Raw genomic sequence first — 26219 nt, 5'->3', positions numbered from 1 at the left:
ATTGTGGGATACAGTAGGTGAGAGAGACTGGGGTACTGGAGATTTTCTCTGAATCAGTACGATATCCAGATATTTTTGGCATATTGCAGATTTTGCTTTTGTTTGCATACTGCATGCTAAATCAGTACGCACTGCTAAAAATTATGAAAAATCTCAAAGTGCAGAAGAAATAGTAATGTCTCTCACCCCAGTTTCTAATAAATATATCCTGATATTTATAATGCTTTTCTTTTGTTGCGGTGTGTTTTTCTGTATTTCAGTGCTTTGTCCTGATCATGACTTCAGGCCAGATGTGGAACCACATTAGAGGACCACCTTATGCGCACAAGAACCCCAGCACTGGACAAGTTGTAAGACCGAAACACACCTTTTACCCTATATCCTCATTTACAATCTATATGAACTACCAGAATACTATTTAACTTTCTGTGTATTTTTTAGAGTTACATCCATGGCAGCAGTCAGGCCCAGTTTGTGGCTGAGACACACATCGTCCTACTCTTCAGTATCCTTCAGGTGTATGCATACTCACTTTTACAGTAAGCACCAGTGTTGGGCAAGTTACTTTTAAAAAGTCATTAGTTACAGTTACTAGTTACTTCTTCCAAAAAGTAATTAAATTAGTTATTCAGTTACAAATTATGAAAGTAACTAGTTACTTCAGAATGTAACTATTGTGTTACTTTAAAGTCAATTTTTAAATGCTCAAATGTGACCCCATCTCCACCCCTCTTTAATGGAACTTAAAATACATGTGCATGTTCAATTATTTATGATAAATCTGAATATTATAATGATATGGACACTAGGGCTGTGACGATAACCGCATCACTGCAATACCGGCGGTGACGTGCCACTACCGCGGTCATGACGTCATCACCGCATTATTTTTTTTTTTTTACCTTTAGCTCACGTAACTTACAGGAGAACAGATATTGTGTGATATGACATATAATGAAAGCAATAATCATTGTGTAGTTACCCTCATCGACTGTCTTCTATCCTACATTCAAGAGTTTATGGAGAGAGAAAAAAACGCGAGTTGCCCGTAACTTCAGCTTTGCACATGAGGATGGACAGTCCATTGAGCTGAGGTGGACGTGGACACATTAAAGTGATGGTTCGGAGTAATTTCACCCTAGGGTCCTTTGCACCATGACCTCGAGCCAAACACCCCCCCAGAAGCTTTTTTCACCTGGGTCTAACATTGGGAGAGTTAGCGTAGAGTAGCGTTAGCCGCTGAATAGCTTAGCGCAGAGGCTAATGGATCCGAAGTGTCTCTTAACATTACCCCACTAATAATGCCCGAAATGATACCAAAGGTCTACACTAGTATATATAGGTTATGCACTCATAAAACCGATGGATTGTAAAGTTTGTAAGTTACACCAGAAGGTTATGTAAATAACACTTGCCTGATGGCTTCTGCTCTCTGCTGTTGTTGTTGCTGCTGTAAAGACGAGTGCTTAGGGACATCTACAAATTACAACACCGAAAGAGATGCAACAAAAAATATTTTTAATTTAACTTATTTTTTTAAAGTAAGTGCTGTAGTATAACTAGCAGGAGACAAGTAATAATTGAGGTAAGTTTGGAGACATTACCTTATTTAATCATTAAATTAATAAATATTTTTGTTGCATCTCTTTTCGGTGTTGTAATTTGTAAGCCCTAAGCTACTTTTACTGGCGGTAGTAACAGCAGCAGCGGCAGAGAAGCAGAAGCCAGCAGGCAAGTGTTATTTACATAAACTTCTGGTGTACTTACAAATCGTTTTTATGAGTGCACAACCTATTTGTACTACTGTAGACGTTTGGTATCATTTCTGGGTAATGTTAAAAGACACACCGATCCATTAGCCTCGGTAAGCTATTCAGCTGATAACGCTGCACGCTAACGCCCCCCCAATGGTGGCAAAGAAGCTTCTGAAGATGTTTGTTTCGAGGTCATGTTTAAAACGCTTAGTAAATTACCATCACCTTAACATTAACGCTGCGGTGTTTACCATTGCACATTAGCCTAGCAGCTAGCGAGGTTTCCTTCTGCTTATAGCTTAATCCTGACAAAACTGAACGGTTGAATCTCAGCCTGCATGCATGTTTTGTAGCCTAAACAGAGCAGCTTATATTGGTTATCTTAGACAGAGCACTCTGTCTGCTCAGCTGCTAAGACCGCTGTGCGGAGCGTCTTTCCTTGGCATTGTCGGCAAACCTATTTTTTTTCTTTTTACTTTATTGACAATAGAGCTTTCTGAACTGTCTGTGGAATAGATCAACGGAAATGAGAGAAAGCAGAGTGGCCATAAATGACAGCAAAACACAGTAAAGACTCTCACATTGAACTGAAATGGAAACCCTACGCTACGCACGGAGTGCCCGGTGGGCTGGTGGATGTCCTGCATAGGACAGATCATGCCTTCGCAGCAAAAGGTTTAGATTATTTCCCCCTCAAAATAGGTAATTGAGCACTGTAGTGGTTATGACCATATCAGTGACTATGTAACTACATGGAAACGGGATAAACGATGTCTGTGGCTTGCACAGTAATAGCGTTACTGAAGCTTAGCTGTTGCATCGCGCTGTCTCCTGGGAATTCAGTTGTAGCAGAAAAAGGTAAACTGTAGTGTGCAGATTGGAGCGTAGTGTGTGAAGAGTGAAAAGTGGAGTTGTTTATAAGGGAAGAAGCTTGGAGTATGAAGAATATAGCAGATATAACTACAACACGCGGAAGAGCCTTTTGAGTTTGATGGTCGTCCTTATTTATTCGAACCCGAGTATACAGACGAAGAACTAGCACAACTCACAAGAGTTGGAAAGAACGAGACTGACAGACAGAGGGGAAACAGGCAGATGAACTTGCTGCTCCAAGCACAAGCTAAAGCTAGCCTTCAGTAACTGGGAGACATAGCCACACCACCGGGCGCTCCGTGGATTTTTATTGGGATGATTATCACAGATGCCTGGCTGAATACACTCACCGGACGGCAGCTAGCAGCTAACGGCTAACAGCTATCTGGCTGTACACACTCACCGGAGGGCAGCTAGCAGCTAACAGCTACTACCGCACTACTGTTTTTTTTTTTTTAGGGGGGAATACACTTCAAGACGTGACATGACCTGTCCTGTATGTAGATATTCTGTTTATATAGTGGATCGATACAACCGGCCACAACTGGGCAAAATTAAATTATGCTGTTAAGTACTATACCAAAAATAAATAACAAATATATCCACTCTTTGTAGTGCAAATAACGTAAGTGGCCTGATGTTTATTCTTACTTATTACTTACAGGGGTGTACCGTCCCTGGCTGAATAATGGTCTGGCTCTTTGTTTACTGATGATTCAGAAAGCTTTATTGTCACTTTGTAACATTCCTTACTTGAATATCTTGAACCACCGTAAGAGCTGAGAAAAACAAAGAACACAACACCTTTACTTTACATACAGTACATCATGAAGTCTCTCATTTTAACCTTTTTCCCTTTAACTTATTGACGATCTACACTTGAGTGTTTTATGCTGTATGTATTTAACTTCCAGTATCTATTAACTCTATCAGCAGACATCAACATAAGTTATAATGAAACATCAAATTAATATGTAAAATGCTGCTTCTTTTACACATTCTTTTACATCCACTTCACTGTAGTATCACTCAAATAATACCGTTTCATGTATGACACAACAGGCAAATATACCAGGCAACGCCAATTATGGGCCAATATGGCAATCTGTTAATGTTAGCTTAACTTGCTAGCTTGTACTCCCCAATCTCTGCAAAACCATAAAACGGCACACCACAAAGTAACCCAAGTTATAAACAGTTGTTAAAGAAATGAAATGTAAACTAACATACCTTGTGCCTCTAACAGCCAGGTGCTAAAACAATATAACTTTTTGCCGTTTGCCTTCGTTCGACCGTTTTTTTTCTTCTCGTTTGTGGCAGAATATTTACTTTTTTCAAAATAAAAAGCATTAGCGTCAAGAAATAACTTGACTAAAGAAACAATATTTGGGTCATTTACACTCCCACCAAATTATGAATGCTTTACAGAACAATATTGGATGTAAAGACGAATAATTTACCAATTTGAATTCTCATTAAAGACAGAAGCGCCAACATTGTCTCATATCATATGTCCATTTATGAGTCTATGATTTCAACTCTTTGTATATAAAAAGGATATGGTAGTTCAGTCTTCAAACTGACTCTAGGAGCAGGATCAGCTTCTGAACTGGGCGTTCCATGATGGATGGCCTGCCAGAACGTTGTCCCTCCTTTCCCATCTTCCGTTCACCAAGATGAATCTTTACCCTTCTCACAAGTCCATCTTTATCAGTAGTTGTTTGTACAACTTTAGCCAGTCTCCACTCATTCCTTGGTAGATCATCTACCTTTTCTATCACAATGTCACCGACTTTTAGGTTCCTCCTTGGAGTGTGCCAGCGTTGTCTGGTGGCGATATTAGAGAGGTACTCCCTCTTCCAACGTGACGCCATCTCTTACGAGCGTACATGTCCTCTTTGATGAAGTTGCCAGGAGGTGGTAATGCAACAACAGACTTCATAGTGAGCAGGTGATTGGGCGTTAGTGGTTCAGGGCTGTCCGGATCAGTTAGGTTGTCGACTGTGAGCGGCCTACTGTTCACAATGGCCATTGCCTCATAGAAGAATGTCCGAAGAGAGGCATCATCCAGCCTACCAGAGGAGAGTGAGAGAGTGGAACGAAGCACGTTCCTCACTGTTCTGATTTGCCTTTCCCATACTCCTCCTGCATGGCTTGAGTGGGGAGCATTCAAGATGAAGTTGCACTGCCTTTGAGCCAAGAATGTGGTAAGAAGATTTCCATCCAGTTGCTTGAGAGCCTCCTTCAGTTCGTTTTTGGCTCCCACGAAATTAGTTCCCTGGTCACAACGTATTTGGCGTACAGCTCCTTTTACAGCAATAAAACGCGAAGTCTGTTGATGAAAGCATCCGTTGACATGTCATTCAACATTTCAATGTGGACAGCTCGACATGAAAGGCATGTAAAAGGAGTCCGCATACCGCTGTGCTCCTTGCGTCCCTGTTTGGTGAGAAACGGACCAAAACAGTCCATACCGCAGTAGGTAAATGGGGGTGATGGATCTACGCGTTCTGTTGGCAGGTCTGCCATTCTCTGTTCTTCAGTCGGTCTCCTGAATTTGCGACATTTGACACATTGATGCACATATGCAGTAACAGCTCTGTTGATTCCTGGAATCCAAAATCCATTTGATCTTATCTCATTTATGGTGAAACGCTTTCCTTGGTGTCTGATCTGCTCATGGTAATGAGCCATTATCATGATGGTGATATGATGATCCTTGGGGATTATCACTGGGTGTTTCTGCAATGCAGGGAGAGATGCATTTTTCAACCTTCCTCCCACCTTGAGGAGTCCATCTTTTATCACTAGGGACGTATCTCCATTGCTCTGGAGTTGTGCTGTGACGTACCTTTTGTATTCTGTTTGACACAAACGTGTGAAAGCGACGTGCTTCGTTATTGATGTATCCTAAGACTACCTTGGAGTCAGTCCAGAAGTACTCGTCAATGTCTGTGAGACCAAGCTCCTCCTTCAGTGTTGCTCACCACAACTGAAACAACGGCCGCTGTCAACTCTAATCTGGGGATAGTTGTGACTTTCAGAGGAGCCACTCTGGACTTTGCCATTAGCAGAGTACAATGAACATTTCCATTTTCACTTAGATGACTCAAATAGGAACATTGGCCATATCCGTGTGTGCTTGCGTCAGAGAAGTGGTGAAGCTCTCTTCTCAAGACGAGTCCAAAGTCTGGTGGCACATAGCAACGAGGTATGTTGATTTTTCCAAATTTGCAAGATCGCTTTTCCAGCTCTCCCACGCTGGTTGTAGATCATCACGGAGGGGTTCATCCCAACTCGTGCCATGCTTGCACATTTCTTGAAGAATCTTTTTCCCAATGAGCAGGAAGAGAGCAATGAGGCCCAGCGGGTCATAAACAGAGGCCACCATGGATAGTATGCCTCGTCGTGTTGCTGGCTGATCTTTCAGGGATATACGAAATCTAAAGGTGTCAGATTCAATGTGCCAATGGATCCCTAAGGCTCTTTCCAATGTAGAATCGTCGAAGGCGAGGTCGAGAGCCTTTACCTCAGTGGCACGCTCGGATGGAGGTATACTCTCTAGCACCGATTTGTTGTTACACACAAACTTGTGCAATCTCAGACCCCCCATAGCACAGAGTTTCTGAGCTTCCTTTGCAAGCTGAATAGCTTCATCCGTAGTTGCTGTACTCGTAACACCGTCATCAACATAAAAATCCCTCATGATGAACTGTGAGCCAAGGGGAAACAAGCTCTCATTCTCCTTGGCTAAGCGTTTCAACCCATAATTGGCGCATCCAGGTGATGATGCAGCGCCGAAAAGATGTACCTTCATGCGAAATTCTTGGGGCTCAGAGCTGAGATTTCCATCCTTCCACCAGAGGAAACGTAGATAGTCTCTGTCAGGCGCCTGCACATGGAACTGGTGAAACATCTTCTCTATGTCGCACAACAGAGCAGTGTTGTGCTGCCTGAATCTCATGAGAACACCAGTCAGATTATTAATTAGGTCTGGGCCTGTCAGCAAGTGGTCGTTTAAGCTAGTTCCCTTGTGCTTAGCAGAGCAATCAAAAACAACACGGAGCTTTCCTGGTTTTTTGGAGTGGTAGACTCCATGGTGGGGTATGTACCATTTTTCTCCTTCCTTTCCTTTATCGTGAATCTCCTCAGCATCACCCTTTTCAATGATTTAATTCATGAACTTCACGTAGTGTTCCTTGTAGGTATCATCCTTCAGTAACCTTCTCTTAAGATGATTGAGCCTAACAATGGCTAGTTGCTTATTGTCAGGGAGGTAAAGTCTCTCCTTAAAGGGGAGCGGCATTTCGTAATGGCCATGAGTGTTCTTGTAAATACTGTCCTCCAATATATTCAGGAAGAGAATATCATCCTGAGAAACAGTCTTTCCATCCTCCCTGGCATCCTTAAAGTCAGACTCGAGAACCTTAATAGCATCAGATTGAGTCACTAGTGGAAGCTCTTTGACAGCAACTCTGTGGCAAATGTTTGTGCTGCTGGGTGAGTCAGGATGAGGTGGTGCGGATCCCACAATACTCCACCCCAGATCTGTGCGGACTGCATAGGGCTCATTATCTCCTCCCAAGATTACCTGCCGTGGTGCCAGTGCCCTTGAGCAGTTGTATCCTATCAAAAGACCAATCTCACACTCTAGCTGTGGTGGAATTTCATCTGCTATTTTGTTGAGATGATTCCAGTGCCTTGCTGTATGACAGGTAGGAATGTGTTTTCGATTCACTGGTATGCAATCTTTGCTGTAAGCCAGGGGCAGATCAATGAGAGTTGTTGAGGTGTAACCACGTATTCTGAGACCTGAGACCCTTTCACTGCGTACTAGTTCGTCCCTTCCAGTCATGGTTGTTAACTTTAGCTTTACAGGATGAGTCTATGCTTGAAGGATCCTGCTGACATCTTTGTCGATGAAGACTGAATCGTTCTGGGTGTCGAGCAGGGCGTAAACAAGCCTTTCTGTGGCTGGATTGCTGGTGGAGGAAACCCATACTGGCACTATCATAGAGGTGTTAGAAGATGGGTCCTCCGTATCCACATTAAGTGACAGTGTGGTAGCCGCTTCATCTGTGGTACCATGATTTGAGTCGGACACTGGTGTGGCTTTAGTGTAACTGTCGTCATGGAGACAGGTCGGGTGTCTGCCCTTGCAGGTGTCACATGAGTGGCACGGCAGTCCTTTGCATTATGGCCTGGCTTGAGGCAACCATAACACAGTTTCCTCTCCTTCACATATTTCCGTCTTTCATCTAGAGACTTCTCTTTGAACTCAGGACAGCCGTACAGGCAGTGTTTGCTGTCTTGACAGAACATACATGGTGGTTTTTACCTGTCTTTGAGTGCAATTGGGTTTCAACATTTGCAACTGTCTGTGTATGCAGCACACTGGATTTAGTCCTTTTTTCTTTAGGATACCGCCTTTCTGTAGGTGACTCTGAGGAGCGAAGGGCCTGAAAGGAAGTTATTGGATTACATGCAATTTCTGCTTCCATTAACATGAAGGTAACAAAATCCTGGAAGCCTGGAAATTCCAGATTGTCTTTCATAACTTGAGTGACATGGCGGTTCCATCGTGCAGCCGCCCAGTCTGGTAACTTTTGTATCAGTTTCTGATTTTCTTCAGTCATTCAAAATGTCAAGGCCTTTGACATGAGGTATGGCTTCTTGGCATGCATGTAAGAAATCAGTGAATGCCCTTAATTCCTCAGCATCTTTGGACTGGATCTTTAGCCAGTTTGCCAGTCTTTCTCTGAATGCTCGCTGTATAATGAATGGCTGACCGTATCTATGGTTGAGACGGTTCCACGCATCTTTGTAAGCCTCATCATCACTCCTGTAAAAGATGCCATCAAGTGTCTTTCGAGCTGGGCCTCCGATGTATTTTCTCAAATAATGTAACTTATCTGCTGAGGAGATGTTCTTTCTGTCTATGAGTGATATGAATGAAGCCTTCCACTCGATGAACTGAATCGGGTCACCAGTAAATACAGAAGGTTCAGGCATTGGAAGTCTGTTTAGGGCTATTGTGTCTTGCACAGCTTGAGCAAGATATGAAACATCGGTCTGTGGAGGCAATACTGCTGTGGGAATATTAGTGGGCTGCAGGATGACAGCCTGCGAAACGGTTTGCTGGGGAGACACAGGTTGCTGGATAATGGCTGACTTTACAGGTTGCTGGATAACGGGTTGCGTTACAGGTTGCTGGATGACTGCTGACGTTACAGGTTGCTGGGGAGACACATGTCGAGACCCTCGAGTGTTGTGATCAGGGGAGCACACACTAGACTCCAGCATTACTTCCTGATTGTACGCTTCCAATCTAGCTCGTGCAGCCTTAACATCCTTTTCTGCCTTTAGCCTCTCCAGTTCACGCTTCTGAAGTTCAAGTTCCTTCTTCTGCTGTTCTTCTAGGAGCTGAATCCTTTCCTTCTGTTTTTCCTCTTGCAATACCACTTCATACTCTGCCTCTTTTGCCGCTAACTCTGCTGCAGCATCTGCCCTTTTTGCTGCTACAATGGAGCTCATGGAGGGTTGGCTTGATTTACAGCTTGAGTGTTTACTTGAGGGTGAGGCTGTAGAACCATAGATGGAGCGGGCATAGTCTCTTTTAAGCAGCTCACAAAGGTGTTGTTTTACAGTTTCACCGTCAAAATCACCATCTATGCCTGCTATCCTTTCATAGGCAATTTTAACAATGTCCTTTGTCACTGCCTCACAGGCATCAATGCGACGTCTTGTTTCACCGGATGGGACAAGGTGAGCTCTGATTTCCACATAGATGTTAATAACATTGTCCTTACCTTTCTCTAAGGTGTCGAATAGAGCTGCAATTTCACTCTCAGGTAAGTCAGACTTTAGCTGCTCTCTGGCCTTGCGTGCTTGGGTTTTCCACTGTTCATAAAGATGAGTGAGCCTTTTCTCTTTTTTGTGAGCCTCCTCTCTCTGAAATGCAAGCATCTTCTCTGTGTTATTCCGTGGACGACCAGAGCGGCGAAGTTCCTCCTCTTCGCTGACCTGACAGGTTTCCGTTGCCTGGTCTGAGTCCATGCTGTCTAGTGGTAGGTTTCCAGATGTTTCCATTTTGTGAGTGAGTGTCACGACCTTAGACCATCACATCAAGTCCCGTTGCAGTAATCATTCATTTCCATCAGGAGCATATTAGGACTGATGAGGTAAGCTCTTACTGTAGCGTCTGCGGCTGAATAATGGTCTGGCTCTTTGTTTACTGGTGATTCAGACAGCTTTATTGTCACTTTGTAACATTCCTTACTTGAATATCTTGAACCACCGTAAGAGCTGAGAAAAACAAAGAACACAACACCTTTTACTTTACATACAGTACATCATGAAGTGTCTCATTTTAACCTTTTTCCCTTTAACTTATTGACGATCTACACTTGAGTGTTTTATGCTATATGTATTTAACTTCCAGTATCTATTAACTCTATCAGCAGACATCAACATAAGTTATAATGAAACATCAAATTAATATGTAAAATGCTGCTTCTTTTACACATTCTTTTACATCCACTTCACTGTAGTATCACTCAAATAATACAGTTTCATGTATGACACAACAGGCAAATCTCTGCAAAACCATAAAACGGCACACCACAAAGTAACCCAAGTTATAAACAGTTGTTAAAGAAATGAAATGTAAACTAACATACCTTGTGCCTCTAACAGCCAGGTGCTAAAACAATATAACTTTTTGCCGTTTGCCTTCGTTCGACCGCTTTTTTCTTCTCGTTTGTGGCAGAATATTTACTTCCGGATTCTGAGTTTTTCCAAATAAATGCATTAGCGTCAGGAAATAACTTGACTAAAGAAACAATATTTTGGTCATTTACAAAGGGAGACAAAGTGTCAACTCAACCTCAGCCAGTTGTCATCATTTATGCGCCTGCGTCGTGCACTGCCCACAAACAAAGGAAGAACGGTTAAAAAAAAGTATTTGCCTCTCGGCTCAGACTCAGAGATCTAGTTGGTCTAGCTTCAAATAGGGTAACGCGCCGCATTTTTTGGCAGTAACGGCGTTATTAAGATGGGAAGAGTAATTAATTAGGTTACTTGTTACTGAAAAAAAGTAACGCCGTTATTTATAACGCCGTTATTCCCATCACTGGTAAGATTAGACCAACAATACATATCTACACTATTAACTGATGTAAATTGCACAGATGAAAACCAAGCCCATGCAAAACTAATTCTTAGACCTTAGTCCACAAATACACAAGAGTTTTTATAAACAGGGTTTTCCCCTCCTTCGTTCTCAAAACAAATCCCGTGCACGCAAGCACTACTAAAGAGATCTAATATACTGTATTCAGGTTCATATTTTTATTTTGTGTTTCTACTAGAACATGTTTACATGCTTTAATGTTAAAAACTTTATTTTTCCCATACTGCTCATGGCTGCTGCGCCTTTATTTACCATCTGTCTTAGACGCTCTGTTGGAGTGCCTGTCTCTCAGGTTTTTTCCTGGCTCAGAATGGGCCTTTGGGGCCCATACGAAGCAGGAGGTCTGGGTGTCCTCCCCCAGGAAATTTCTGATACATTTGTATGTATGATTTTCCTTTGGCGCTGGCTAAAAACTTATTTGGGGGGCACCAAAACTTTCTTTATGCAGGAAAAAACCTGAATAAAGGCTTCTAAACCAAAAACTACACAATGGGACATGTTCCAGCATGTGATCCAAAATTGGAGAGAAAACAAGATCTGCAACCAATATTACAGGCTTTTCTGACTTTAGCTTGTAGCTACATGTGGCAGTGTATATAATGTGAACGGTGCGGTAGCTTGCCTACCTGGAGTGTGTGTGTATATGTATATGTGTATGTATACATACAGTGCCTTGCGAAAGTATTCGGCCCCCTTGAACGTTTCGACCTTTTGCCACATTTCAGGCCTCAAACATAAAGATATAAAACTGTAATTTTTTGTGAAGAATCAACAAGTGGGTCCCAATTATGAAGTGGAACGAAATTCATTGGTTATTTCAAACTTTTTTAACAAATAAAAAACTGAAAAAGTGGGCGTGCAAAATTATTCAGCCCCTTTACTTTCAGTGCAGCAAACTCTCTCCAGAAGTTCAGTGAGGATCTCTGAATGATCCAATGTTGACCTAAATGACTAATGATGATAAATAGAATCCAGCTGTGTGTAATCAAGTCTCCGTATAAATGCACCTGCTCTGTGATAGTCTCAGAGGTCTGTGTAAAGCGCAGAGAGCATCATGAAGAACAAGGAACACACCAGGCAGGTCCGAGATACTGTTGTGGAGAGTTTAAAGCCGGTTGGATACAAAAAGATTTCCCAAGCTTTAAACATCCCAAGGAGCACTGTGCAAGCGATAATATTGAAATGGAAGGAGTGTCAGACCACTGCAAATCTGAAGACCCGGCCATCCCTCTAAACTTTCAGCTCATACAATGAGAAGACTGATCAGAGATGCAGCCAAGAGGCCCATGATCACTCTGGATGAACTGCAGAGATCTACAGCTGAGGTGGGAGACTCTGTCCATAGGACAACAATCAGTCGTATACTGCACAAATCTGGCCTTTATGGAAGAGTGGCAAGAACAAGCCTTATTTTTTTAAAGATATCCATAAAAAGTGTCGTTTAAAGATTTGCCAAACGCCACCTGGGAGACACACCAAACATGTGGAAGAAGGTGCTGTGGTCAGATGAAACCAAAATCGAACGTTTGGCAACAATGCAAAACGTTATGTTTGGCGTAAAAGCAACACAGCTCATCACCCTGAACACACCATCCCCACTGTCAAACATGGTGGTGGCAGCATCATGGTTTGGGCCTGCTTTTCTTCAGCAGGGACAGGGAAGATGGTTAAAATTGATGGGAAGATGGATGGAGCCAAATACAGGACCATTCTGGAAGAAAACCTGATGGAGTCTGCAAAAGACCTGAGACTGGGACGGAGATTTGTCTTCCAACAAGACAATGATCCAAAACATAAAGCAAAATCTACAATGGAATGGTTCACAAATAAACATATCCAGGTGTTAGAATGGCCAAGTCAAAGTCCAGACCTGAATCCAATCGAGAATCTGTGGAAAGAACTGAAAACTGCTGTTCACAAACGCTCTCCATCCAACCTCACTGAGCTCGAGCTGTTTTGCAAGGAGGAATGGGCAAAATGTCAGTCTCCGATGTGCAAAACTGATAGAGACATACCCCAAGCGACTTACAGCTGTAATCGCGCAGCAAAAGGTGGCGCTACAAAGTATTAACTTAAGGGGGCTGATATTTTGGTATTCGCCCAATATTTCCGTTTTTTATTTGTTTAAAAGGTTTGAAATATCCAATAAATTTCGTTCCACTTCATGATTGTGTCCCACTTGTTGTTGATTCTTCACAAAAAATTACAGTTTTATATCTTTATGTTTGAGGCCTGAAATGTGGCAAAAGGTCGAAAAGTTCAAGGGGGCCGAATACTTTCGCAAGGCACTGTACATACATACATACATACACACACACACACACACACACACACACACACACACACACACACACATACACAAGTGAATTTAGTAATTAAATAGCGGATGAACAATGTATAACCCCGGATTTCCACTGGATGCGCAACGGCTGTGTAATGGCTCTGACGGCGTCAGGAGTCATTAGATTTCCATTAAAGTCAATGTGTGTATTTCCACTGACTGCAGAACAGCTGCGTTCCGACTGCATCCCAGCTCCGGCGATCCGCAGCCCTCCGGAGCAGATAGGTAGAGCTTCTATTTTTGCTGGACGCCGGAGAGCTCCGCAGCAATTCAGCACACAGCAGATGGCTCGGGACAGGAAGTCGAGCACAGAAGCAAAATAAAACATCGGTTAATTTTCAAAATAAAATACACCGTGCTCACGGCGGATCATATTTCCCTGCACTACACCTTGAAAACACAGCACAGATTTGTTTCCCCTCTACTCCTCTGGATGGAAACTGTTTTCGCTATTCGCGAGAACTTGTGGGTCCTCGTGACTACAGCGGTCAGTCATGGCCGCAGCCGTGCTGCAACAAATCCGGACCTAGTGGGTATTGACGGACGCGCGGAGCACGCAGCAGACACGCAGCGGAGCCAGTCCGCAGCCGTTATGCATCCAGTGGAAATCCGGAGTCACACTTCTGAGATCTGTGTGATCTAGGTTCAGAAGACTAAGCTGACCTCAGGTCAGTGGTGTAGCCTATGTAAATGTTGGGGCATGACAAAGACTAGGAGTTGAGTTGACGTCAACTTTTAGCTTTGAGATACACCCGTTTTCAGCAGCAGCTTCAAATTGTGAGATTTGCAGAGGAAAGAGGTGTCAATGGGATTTTGAGGTTCTAGGTTTGTCCTATTTACCCTCCAAACTGTCGTTTTAAACTATGACAAGGTAAAATCGGTTTTGCATTATATTGCCCCTTTAAACTGCCGTTAGTGTCCTTAGCAACCGGCGCTGGAGTTAAGTGCAGTCCGGGTCTTGCTTTGCCAGACCTTCCTCCACAGCGCTGCAGAGGAGGGTCTGGCTGTCCACACAGCATTCCGGGATGGGGGAAAAATGTGCTTTGGTTTATTGGCATTTCTTTAAACCAATCGCAATCGTCATGAGCAGCACTAAGTGCTGGACAAAGCCACGGTGCCGCTGCAAAATAGCCTTGGGAAGGAACTTGTACATTCAAAAGTTGTTTAAGTCGTGCAACAGAAAACTCAGATTGGACAGATAATCTAGCTAGCTGTCTCAATTTACCCTGCACAGAGATCTGAGGAGCAGTGAACCATAGTCCTCATAAATCAACCAGAGTTTAAAATTCCAACACAAAGAAAGTGGAAGGTAACGGATATCTGGAGCAATCCCAGAGTGAACATCAAGTGTTTTTTAGGTGGCTAAAATAAGTTTTGCTGGAGCCCCTGTCCATGGCAGTACATAGCTTAAGTTCTGTGTATGTATCTGCAAGAATGTACTCTATATGCATGAGAGTATGCATGGATGTGCAAGTGCTTAGTAACTATGTATGTGAAAGTAAAGAATTAAATTTTGGCCTAGGCGGCTTCTTATATCCAAGCCTGGACTCCCGTCTGCTGCTTCAAACTGGGAGCGTGCCGACTGCCATCTACTGTAGGTAATACACTGACTATGGATAAGTATCTTCTACAACCCCACTTCAAAATATCTAAACTATTATTCTAAAGTGGCACCTGGTGGGTTGTAGCCATCGTTGGGAGGGTTACTATGAACATGTATTACGACTAATTACCTGTTAAAAAATGTAGCCAGTAACTTTCCGTTACTTTTGGATTACCTCAAAAGCAAATATGGGCATAACTTGCACTGTACTGTTGCCCTTTTATGCTTTCAATACAAAAATAATAATCTCTCCATTTTCATAAAATAATTTATGTAATTATGCAAATCAGTAATTTCTAGGGGTGTTACGAGACACTCGCTCACGAGACAAGACGAGACACGAGATTGGGGTCACGAGAGCGAGACGCGATTTTAACACTAATTTAAAGAAAACTTCAGTTAAGAAATATGACTGGGAAAAATAGTCTTTACTCAGAGAACCAAGGTTACAAGCTAGGGGTGTGACGAGACGCTTACTCCACGAGACGAAACACATCACGAGATTGGGTTCAGAAGCGAGGACGAGATTTCTCGTCGAGGTGAAAAGGTTGTCGTCGAGGCGATGTGATGTCAGCGTGATGGAGCGTGGAATTACTATTGAAAATCCCCTGCCACTTTTAAATCATTTGTGTGGCAACATTTTGGTTTTTCCGCGGAAATAATAAACGGCGAAAGAGTGACAGACAAGACTAACACAATATGTAAACATTGTAAGAAAAAAATGCCGTATACCGCGGCTAACACGAGCACTATGCAAAAACACTTACAGCACCACCACAGCTCTCTACTAACTACTGCACCCACGACTCGCGGGTGCAGTAGTTAGTAGTACGGCATTTCTTTCTTACAATGTTTACATATTGTGTTCGTCTTGTCTGTCACTCTTTTCACCTCGACGAGAAATCTCGTCACGCGAGATCTCGTAAAACGAGATCTCGTCACACCCTTAGTAATTTCATTACATCTTTTTTTTCTATCACTTTCAACGAGCTATGGTTGTATTCCTTCCTAAGCGTTGTAGCTGTTGAATTGTAGTGGTTTGAGTAGAGTAATGCCATGCATTACATGCAGTTGTTGTCTAAACCTTGACCTTACTGTCAGATGCTGCTGTTACCATGGGAATGGTGCTGCTCTGTGAGGCCGCTACCTCTGACATGGACATTGGAAAGAGGAAAAGTACGTGTGTACACACACACACACACACACACACATACACATACACACACAGGTTATTTATTTTCCTTGGCTTTTTTTCTGTACACTCCAGATATTTTTTTAAAGTTGTACAAATGTTTACTGCGAGTGCATTAGTAATTTAAGCCTATGTGCGTGCAGTATGATGGTCAGCGCCGCAGTGCACAAGCTACAGCGGAAAGAGTATAGGAGAACTGAAAGAGCACACATGTAAAGCAGGGCTCCAGACTAATTGTTTTTACTAGTAGCACTTTAGCCCCTAACTAAAAAAATGTAGGGGCACAGGCAGAAAATGTAAGGGCGCACACCTTAAATCGATCTGCAATGCAATTTGTTTTTTACATTTTCCCCGATTTAACTGTCTGGTAAATGCTTTGGTAATAAATAGAGAAACTACAATCTTGTCTTATTTATTTCAGTCACATTTTAATTGATTGGTGCTTAACAAATGCACATTCAGAAATGTAAAAGTATTATTACTGTAGCCTACTGTATTATTTCCTCTGCCTCATACAGGCGTTCGCCTCCTCTCTATCTTTTGTTAACACTAAAATAGCAATCATATCTAAGGTGATTAAACTTCCATGAAAAGTATCTAACACCCAGTGTGGGAAAGATGAGGTGATGAAGGAGCCAGAGAGAGGAGCTCACAACACTCACACAAGCGCTATTTGTTTTTACGAGCTAAATGGTTATATATTTAGCAGCCTATATGTATTTTATGTATTTTCTCTCTTGCACAAGTGAGGGAGTGGTACCACAGCGTGTAGCAAATCAGAGCTGACAGTAGCATAGATGTAAAAATGGAACTAAATCGGGGAATGCACAGCCAATTAAGTGATATCTCGCAGTTGTGGTGTTGAAATAAAACCCTGTCCTTTTTGTTTGTGATGACTCCACGAAAGTGAGACACAAGTGTAGATCAAAGCGTTATGCAGTTGACTAATCACTCATGGACCCTCCCCCTTTCACCCACATTGGCCAACTCTGGCAGACTTGCTCTCTTCTCTCTTTTAAGAATGAAATGAAATAAAAATAAATAAATGTCATCAAATTTGCAGGTTGCACATCCGCGAGTAGTGGGGGGGGGGAAGTAACTGTAGAACCCTGTAAAGGGAAAGCTGTCGATTTGTAGGAATTTGGTGAAATGTGTAGCCCTTTTTCCTCTCCCTGAACGCTGCACACTCCACACAGAAAAAAAAAAAAAAGAGGCATTCAACGCGACCGTGCATCTGCGTGACCGTCAGACATCGCGTAGATGAGTTTTTTTTTTTTTTTTGAGTGTGCAGCGTTCAGGGCTTCAGCGGGGTCTTCGAGATTAAGTCTAAAATTTCAAAATCGAAATTTTAGGCCTTGAAACGTCTTAAATTCGCCAAAGTATTTCGTGCTGTGTGTTAAATAATTTACAACCTGATCTCACAGAATTCTGTGAAATGAACACGGCCCCTTAACTCAAAATCTGTGGCAGTTTCACGGAAAATGAATTCCGTGATGGGCCCACGGAAGAATTCCGTGAAATGAACACGGCCCCTTAAGTTAAGGAAACGGTCGTGGTTGGGCTTACGTTTCCATGACACACTAGGGTTGGGCGATGTCCCCTAAATTGGCAGTTGACGATGCAGTTGACGATGTTTACAGTAAAACATCGTGATGGACGATGATATCGACGATGATATGTCTCTTTACATAAATATTTTTTTCTACTACTATGGGCCAACAGTTAACATAGAAACAATTACACATACATGTAAATGGTGCCATGCTGGTAGGTTTTACGGGGCCGGTGGTGTGTTACAACGTGACCTACTTTCCACTTAAGTACGGTGCAGTAAAGTCAATCAGATGTCTGTGATCTGCGTAATACCAGCTTTACAGTGGCGCGGCCTTCAACAGAAGCGAGTAATAACCTAATATACCATCATTACTGAGTTTAAACTACATTCGGTTATGTTTGCACTGAATAACGCATTCAATGAACAGAAACACTAACTCTTGCGGCGTACATGAACAGATCGCGCAATATTAGCTCACACATAAAATAGCACCCCTCGAATTAGGCCTACTGTTGCTAACGTACATTCATAAATCCTGCATAACATTGTCCCGTACCTACAGGACCTCAGACTTACTTATTGATGCACGCACAGAGTAGTGTCGACAAACTTAGTCCAATGAGGGAAGAAAGGAAAGTGTGATAGCGTTCCACTTTTAACGCTTTTTTCTCTCTCACTCGAGACCGCTGTGTCCAACGTTACTAGAACGTAGAGCGAGCTACAACTGACAGGGAGAGAGAGAATTTATCACTACAGCCAATCCAGTCTGCTCAAAGCGATGGTCTTTTTCACAAATAGGTTGCACGTAAAGGGGGAAAAAGTAGCTTCCATTTAAGGAGCCCTATGTCTTGTCTTTGTGTCTTTGCTAGTTTAAGACCGACGCACTTGTCAATTTCCCGTCCAGCGCCCGTGACTAGGATTAGTGTGTTTGACAGGGTGGGGGGCTGCGTGGCATCATGATGGTGGCTCTCCATCGTGATGTCGGCCAGCCATCACGATGGACGATGATATCGTCCATCGGCACAACCCTATGACACACGGGACAACAACAGGACGGTTGGGTTTAGGAAAAGAAGAACGGGACGGTTACGGTTGGGTTTAGGAAACATGACACGCGGTCCCCGGTCTCCTGGGTGAAAGTCCTGTGTTTGACCCATCCACCACCCCAACCAACCTCCCTATGCGGATTTTCGGACTTTCATACTACGTCGTCTTCTCGTTGACTTTACATGGGCATTGTTTTCTGTGGCGGCCACATGGAGTTTTCACACATTCCGTGCGGTGTTAACAGTTTGTGATCATTTCACGGAATTCTGTGAGACCAGGCTGATAATTTAAGACCTTTTTTTAATTCCGTGGTGTCTTTCTTTTGCTGGTCCAAATATAATTTTGCTGTATTAGGACTACAAATGACAAAAAATTTATGTTGTGATAAAGGTCTTAAATTTCATTCATAATGGTCTTGAAAAGTCTTAAATTTTACTTGGTGAAACCTGCAGAAACAGGGCTTTGGAAGTGGCGTATTACAAATGTACAAAGCATAGGGGGCGGTGCAAACAGTCACCAATGAAAAAGGGACTCTAAGCGCAATGATACCTCCCATAAGAGTCTACGCTAAATGGTTCATGAGTGATAAAAGATGCTGCTAAAGTACATGGGTGTAGCTACATTTTAGGGGGCGGCTCAATATCAAGTGTAGACCACACCTTGTAAATTTCATGTAAATTGCATGATGTTTGTCATACAAGGCTGACCTCTTGCCAGCAGGTGGCGCTATGACTATGATTCAACATTGGCTTGTGGATGTCCTCAGGCCTTGACCCTTGTTAATCATGAGAAATTACAGGCAGATTGGACAAAGTACATTGGAGTAACAACATCCTAAATGTGTAACTTCGCTACTAGATATAGTAGATGTGGAACAAACGACCCGAAATAAGCTTTAATGTAATGAATAATGCTAAGATTCTTATTTGCACATTTGGATATTATTGTAAGGCATGTGCCCAGGGCGCATTGAGCATGGATGTATAGTTTTTATTGCGTTTTTACATATTTAATGGGATATGGAAAAGAAATTAAAGCTGCAAGAAGTGTTGGACGGGCCCTCGCACCTCTGCCCACATCAGGGTTACTAGCAGACACCGCTTCATACGGCCATGCATTTGCGCAACCATTGGACAAGTATATGGGAGTGGGGCAAACCGTCAGCAATGAAAAAGGAACTCTCTGCTCAGTTCAATGAAACCTCACACAATAGTCTACGTCAAACAGATCATTAGTTTTGGAAGGGGTTTGGCTTAAGCATGAGGGGCGGGGCAAACGTCACCAATCAAAAGGGAACTCTACTGAGTTCAATGATACCTCACACGACACTACCTTAAACAGTTCAAAAGGTATGGAAGGGGCGTGGCCTACGTATTGGAGCATACAACAACTTTCTTGTTCATCGCTAAACACTCAAAATGGCCACCACGCCCACACCTTTCGATGAAAAGTCTTGCTTTTAATAACTTTTCATTGTTACGGTCTTGAGATGGCACAGACCTAATTTGAAGTCGATGAAATCTCTAGGAGGAGTTCGTTAAGTATAGCACCTTGAGTTTTAGGCCTACTTCCTGTCACTAGGTTGCACTATGACTATGGTTCAATATTGGCCTGTAGATGTCCTCAGTGAATCCTGAAACATTTTGGGCAGATTGGTCAATGTTACAACAACTTCCTGTTTTGATGGTGAAATGCCCTAAATGGCCGCTTCGCCGCAGCCATTTCTAGCACTTAAGATAATTGTTATGCATTGCTCCTGGGTTGACCCAGGTGATCTCTGAATTGTCATGACCCATGTAGACTGGCTTGGTTTGAATTTCCAAAAGGAGTGTTCAACCCTGATCAGACAACCCTAGCCCAACCCAGGTAGGTAGTGTGAAAGAGGTATAAGAGACACAGTTGTGCAGCTGTTTAGGGGTGTGTACCTAGCAGGAGGTGGCGGTATGTAGTAGGGGTGTCACAATTCTCCAACTCTCGATATATATATATATATAGTTTTAGCACCGGGAAAATGTTTTCCCTTTATTTTCTTCTTGGGGGGTGTATATAAAATGTGTCACCTTTTTCAGCCCTTCTGAGTTTGCAGGTCTCTGTACATGCATTCATCTTTCCCTCAATCCTGACTAGTCTCCCAGTTCCTGCCTGAAAAACATCAACACAGCATGATGCTGCCACCACCATGCTTCACTGTAGGGATGGTATTGGCTAGGTGATGAGCGGTCCCTGGTATCCTCCAAACATAACGCTTGGCATTAATGCCAAAGAGTTCGATGTTTGTCTCATCAGACCAGAGAATTTTGTTTCTCATGGTCTGAGAGTCTTTCAGGTGCCTTTTGGCAAACTCCAGGCAGGCTGCCATGTGCATTTTACTAAGGAGTGGCTTCTGTCTGGCCACTCTACCATATAGGCCTGATTGGTGGAGTGCTCCAGCAATGGTCGTCCTTCTGGAAGGTTCTCCTCTCTCCACAGAGGAACCCTGGAGCTCTGTCAGAGTGACCATCGGGTTATTGGTCACCTCCCTAACTAAAGTCCTTCTCCCACGATCATTCAGTTTAGAGGGACGGCCAGCTCTAGGAAGAGTCCTGGTGGTTCCAAACGTCCTCCATTTACGGATGATGGAGGAATAAGGCTGTAACATAATGTGGCAAAAGTAAAGCGCTGTGAATACTTTCCATATGCACTGTATCTCACTGGAAATCCAAAATACTTTCACACGGCGACTTCGGTGAAAGAGGAGGTTCATGTTCTGTTGATGGGTCCCCTGCATCTGCAGTTGCCATGCTATCTTTTGACTGGCTGTAGCTAAATAAGCGGCATTGACTGACTCGCAGCACTTCAACACTAGTGTTGACGAACTGACCGAAGAGCCAGTTAATTAACCCGAGTAGTGTTGCTGAACCGGGAGTGTGAACTGACTCACTCCTGTTTTACCTAATTCGTGCCGGCAGCGCTTCGCTCAAGCTGAGTGCAACCGGTGTATGCTCCGTTGTGTGTAGCTGGTCTTCTTCTGTTACTGTGTGTGTAGTAATCTAGCTCATTAGCGCCTCCATTGGAGTGGTGGTAGAATCAATCAGGAAATGGGCTACCTCGAGCAGGCTACACGTGTGTGTTTTTTTTCCCACTTGGCAAGCCGACCGGACATGACATGGGGCAATTACATTTTTGAATTTGAAATTCAAGGTTGTGACTTAATTTTGGACTGAAATTAAGTCACACTCTCACAATCTCGTGACACCCTAAGTACGCAGTAAGGAGGGCAAAGGAGGCAAATTAACGAATCCCACCATGGCCACGCCAAGACCCGCCCTACGAAGCAGCGCGATTGGTTGGGGTTAGGCATTTGACCTTGGATAGCCGATTGGTCAGGGGATAGGACCCGTACAAATGGGGTTAGGTTACCTTGTTTAAGCATGGTCGCCTGGCCAATAAATGCTATTGAAGAGCGGGTCTTGGATTCATAATATCGTTTCAATGAACGTTGGCTGGAAGATGAAAAATACAAATTATGGATTAAACGGGGACAAACCCCACGAGTTGTCTGCAAAAAAGACATGCAGCTTTTCACAATGGGCGAGTCTGTGCTCTTGAGTCATATGAAGGGTAAGCCATAGACTTTTCAAGTAAGCCAACTGAAGTAGCCTACTGTACACGTTAGCGCCCATTTGTTCACTCAGTAACTGCTAGCTAGGAATTTGCAGGCTAAGTGACTGAGAGTACTTTGTGTGATAATGTAATGTTAGTATTGCATGTCTGTTATTTGTGGAATATGAAGTGAACATAGCCAAAGTTACATCAGAGTAACTGTAACGTTAACTTCCCACATTAAAACCTGCAAACGTTTTCTTTTTTTCAATAAATATAGGCTATTTATCAGGCAGGTGGTCAGTCTTCTGAGTTGAAATGGAATTACAGGTGGTTGTTGTTGCACTCTCAGATTTTGTTCAAACCTTGTCTATATCAAGAATGTGTCCCAAAACCAAGGCCTGTAAAATATTTCTGTTAAAATCCTGTATCTTCATATTTTCAGCCCTTGAAATTATTTCAGTTTTACAGCCTGAAAATCACATTTTTGGCTGTTTATAGCATTATCTCTTTTAATGTGATAAAAACACTAAATTATAATTTTGACAATGTATTGGTATGTAATTTACAGTGGTGTAAGGTGCTGGAAAAAGCTTTAAAATGGACCTTGAAAGTGCTTGAATTTGACCTTGGAAAAGGCGTAGCCCTGTGCTTTTAGTGGTCACTATGCCTGACTGTGTGTGTGTGTGTGTGTGTGTGTGTGTGTGTGTGTGTGTGTGTGTGTGTGTGTGTGTGTGTGTGTGTGTGTGTGTGTGTGTGGGGGGGGGTGTCAGTTATGTGTGTAGCAGGTATTGGTCTGGTGATGCTGTTCTTTAGCTGGCTGCTGTCCATTTTCAGAGCAAAGTACCATGGATACCCATACAGGTAAAGACAGAGAGACACATAACTGTTAATCTTGTTTTACCTACTGAGCATTGGCTGAGGTAATACCTTGTTTTCTGTTGGCTAAAATTCCTCTTGTCTCTGGTGCAGCTTCCTGATGGGTTAGAGCTGACCTCTCCAACTTCACACCAAGTATGAACAGGAAGTTCCCCAAAGTGCTGTCAACAAGCAGGGTGCTGTCCATGACAATGCCACATTTCTGTTTGCTAAACCATGGCTTGTCTTCTAATCTGTTGAGCCAAAAGTGTGTATCAACACATACACACACACACACACACACACACACACACACACAGTGCCTTTATAAAGACTTATCAAGCAAACAGAGCCATCACTAGTATGCATTCTAAACTGTCTTGTGCCAAAATGTGTTTTCTAGATTCATATTTGGGAATAGTTTTTCAGTCTCCTAGTGGACACAAATTTCAGTATGTATCTTTATTTTTTAAACAGGCCATTAAATCTGTTGTGTTTGTTTGTTTCTGAACTTGAACCAGGATATGACATTTTTGGAGAACAAAGTGCAAAGTTCAGGCATCCAGAGTTTCTGGAAATAAGTCTTTTTAGTAACATCTTATACGGGTCTTGTAATAGCTTAATAATGTCCTAGGAAGTTTTCTGGAAAGACAATTTGGTACTACATTTAGGGAAATGTTTTTCTGTAATAGTAGACTACTCTTGTATCCACTTAACAGATTTAAACAGGTCCTCTATACATAGAAAAAAATAGGCTTGGCCAGAGTTGAAAAGCAATTGTTGATTGCAGATATCCATTTATACCCAATTAAATATGTATTTATTACTGGAAAAATAATTCTCCATATATGTTGAATTGTATGCTTGCCTGTGACCCATATTTTACATGTTTTCATGTTCAGCTGACCTGTGCTCTGAATACATGACAGGGTTATACCAGACATTGATAATCATATATACCAATTGAACACTGTCCATTTTCTATTGTTTAATGGGTCCAAATTAAATTTTTCTTACGAGCACCCTTTCTAGGTATTTACAGTTCAGTTTGTTTCTTGGCGGTGATTGGCTAGTTGCATCACTGCAACGTGACACAGGTGTGGAAAACAATAGGATACGGTTCTATTTTCCACTTGAAAGCAGAAGTTAATTTCACTTAAATATTCTGAATCATGAATTAAGCAACTATTGTGTGCATGGTTGAATTAACTGTGAAATTAGTCCTGGGGCAAAAATGAGCTGATTAGTCCTCATTAACACCCATTGCTCTTGACTGAATATGCAGTGTGAACCATGCTGTTTGGTAATTTCATTAAAAACATTAACATAAACTGTGTACCAGTGAAGGTGTTAAATCTAACGCCACCTTTGCATTAACTTGTCAAAAAACTTAGTTTCCCTTGTACGTAGATAAGGAACTTGTTTCCACACATCCAATCAAGAGCCCCAGACCTTTAAACAACAACCACATTAGCTTTCCTGTTAAAGTGTCTTCTAATCTAATTTACCAACCTGAACACACATCTTGTCCTGCGGACTAAAACATTCACCGGGGGCAATGCAGTTTGTAAGTATTTAGACCAGTTTACCAAACCAAAGGTATTAAAAAAGTGATTTGATAGTAACAAAGTAGAAATACTTATAACCAATGGTCATAACATAGGTATATAAAGTATTGATTAAACTGAGGTTATCATTTAAAGAAAAGGTTTCAAATGCAGATTTTTACTGGATAAAATGCTTGCAGAGCCTGCAGCTTCACCCACTCTGCTCCTCTATAAGCTATATGTGCCTTAACACTGCTGAGCCGCTGGGGTGTGTGTTGACATGTTGAATTAACTGAATAAAGAATGATAAAAAATAGTGATTAATTGTCAGGTGATTTTAATAAATCTTAGGGCAGTCTGAACTGGAAGCAGTTCAATTATTCATCTCTACTCCCACTCAGTGATGGTTAGTGTAGGGTGTAAAAAAAGTAACACTTTACAGGATTCAAATTAATTACTACTTCGTGGTAGATGCACAAGTAAAATTTTATTTAATTTTTCTTTCTTCTCACTCGGTTTGTTATGACCCTATTTGGAATTCAATAGTAAAAATTACTAGTAGGGGGAGGGATGGTTTTATGAAGTTTACCCCCCACCCCAATTCATTTTCAAATTGCCAAATAAGAAAGCAATTTGTAGAAAACACGGTTTAATCAACTCACTGAATGGTGAAAATGGTGTCTGTTTTTTTTGTTTTTGTCTTTTAAATCAAACCACTTCCACTATAAGTAATTAGTGTTTGAATTTATCAAGTCACTTGACAGTAAATCATATTTCAAATACGTTTTGTATAATGTACCTTTTTATTTCCACCTGTAAAAGGTTTTCAGTAAGGTTTGCAAGTCAACTTTTCAAACTTCCTGTTGTTAAAAGATGATTTTTGTTCCTTTTATTAAGTAAAAATGAACTAAACCCCAAAGCAATGTGAGATTTTAGAGTTTGTATACATCAAGAGAAATATGCAAACTCATTTATTAGGATACTTAATCAGAAGCATAAATTTTTTTTGTTATGTAAAACCAAGTGCTTTAAATGTTTATGGTTGCTTTATAAGGTTGTATCAGGGAAGAATATTTTATCCGAGGTGAACATTTCAATATTAAAGTGCCTTGACCGCCTCTGTTCATCTTCCTTTCTTTAAATTTTTGTGAGAAAGCCCTGTATGCACGTCATTTATTATGCATGACGTAAAATATCTATAATGTAAATATTGCAACATGACTGTTAGATGCTGATTTATGGCAAGTTCCCACTACAGGATTAGCCCTGATTTTCTGCTCCCTGACAACTCGATGACAATTCACATCTCATACGAATATCCATCTTGTAATATGTTTGTGTCTGAACTACACTGTATGTGTTGCATATGCAAGGGGGACTTTATTCAAACTGTGTTAGGGCTTCAGGCGTCTTCAATGACATCATTCGTCTAAAATGATACAAGTCACTTCCTGGATCACTCCACACGCTCCATAGCCTGGGTACACCAAGTAACCTCACTAAAGATAGCAAGTTGTGTAATGTAAACAGCACAGGGAACAGGCAACTTTAAAAGTATGATACTAAATTTAGTATTATACACTTATTTATACACAACCTTATACTATCTTGTGTATAAAATATTTTTTATTTGAATAATTAGTAATATCTGTACGATGCAAAAAAATATGTTTGTC

The 26219-nt window shown here is 42.0% G+C and overlaps 1 protein-coding gene across 1 annotated transcript; it reads left to right on the top strand.

Moving 5' to 3' along the window:
- Window positions 1–260: 260 nt before the first annotated feature.
- LOC120566907 (magnesium transporter protein 1) lies at window positions 261–25661 on the top strand (the record flags this gene model as incomplete). The annotated part of the gene is given in 5 exon segments (XM_039813604.1): window positions 261–350; window positions 442–505; window positions 15864–15938; window positions 22912–23002; window positions 23111–25661. Coding segments are annotated over 5 exon segments (336 nt in total), but the record flags the coding sequence as incomplete, so codon positions are not given.
- Between the last annotated feature and the right edge of the window lie 558 nt (window positions 25662–26219).

The sequence above is a fragment of the Perca fluviatilis genome, chromosome 10 (genome assembly GCF_010015445.1).
Source record: "Perca fluviatilis chromosome 10, GENO_Pfluv_1.0, whole genome shotgun sequence".
NCBI classification, from domain to species: domain Eukaryota; kingdom Metazoa; phylum Chordata; class Actinopteri; order Perciformes; family Percidae; genus Perca; species Perca fluviatilis.
The sequence above is the reverse complement of the archived record's forward strand: the minus strand, read 5'-3'. Positions and strand labels throughout refer to the sequence as shown.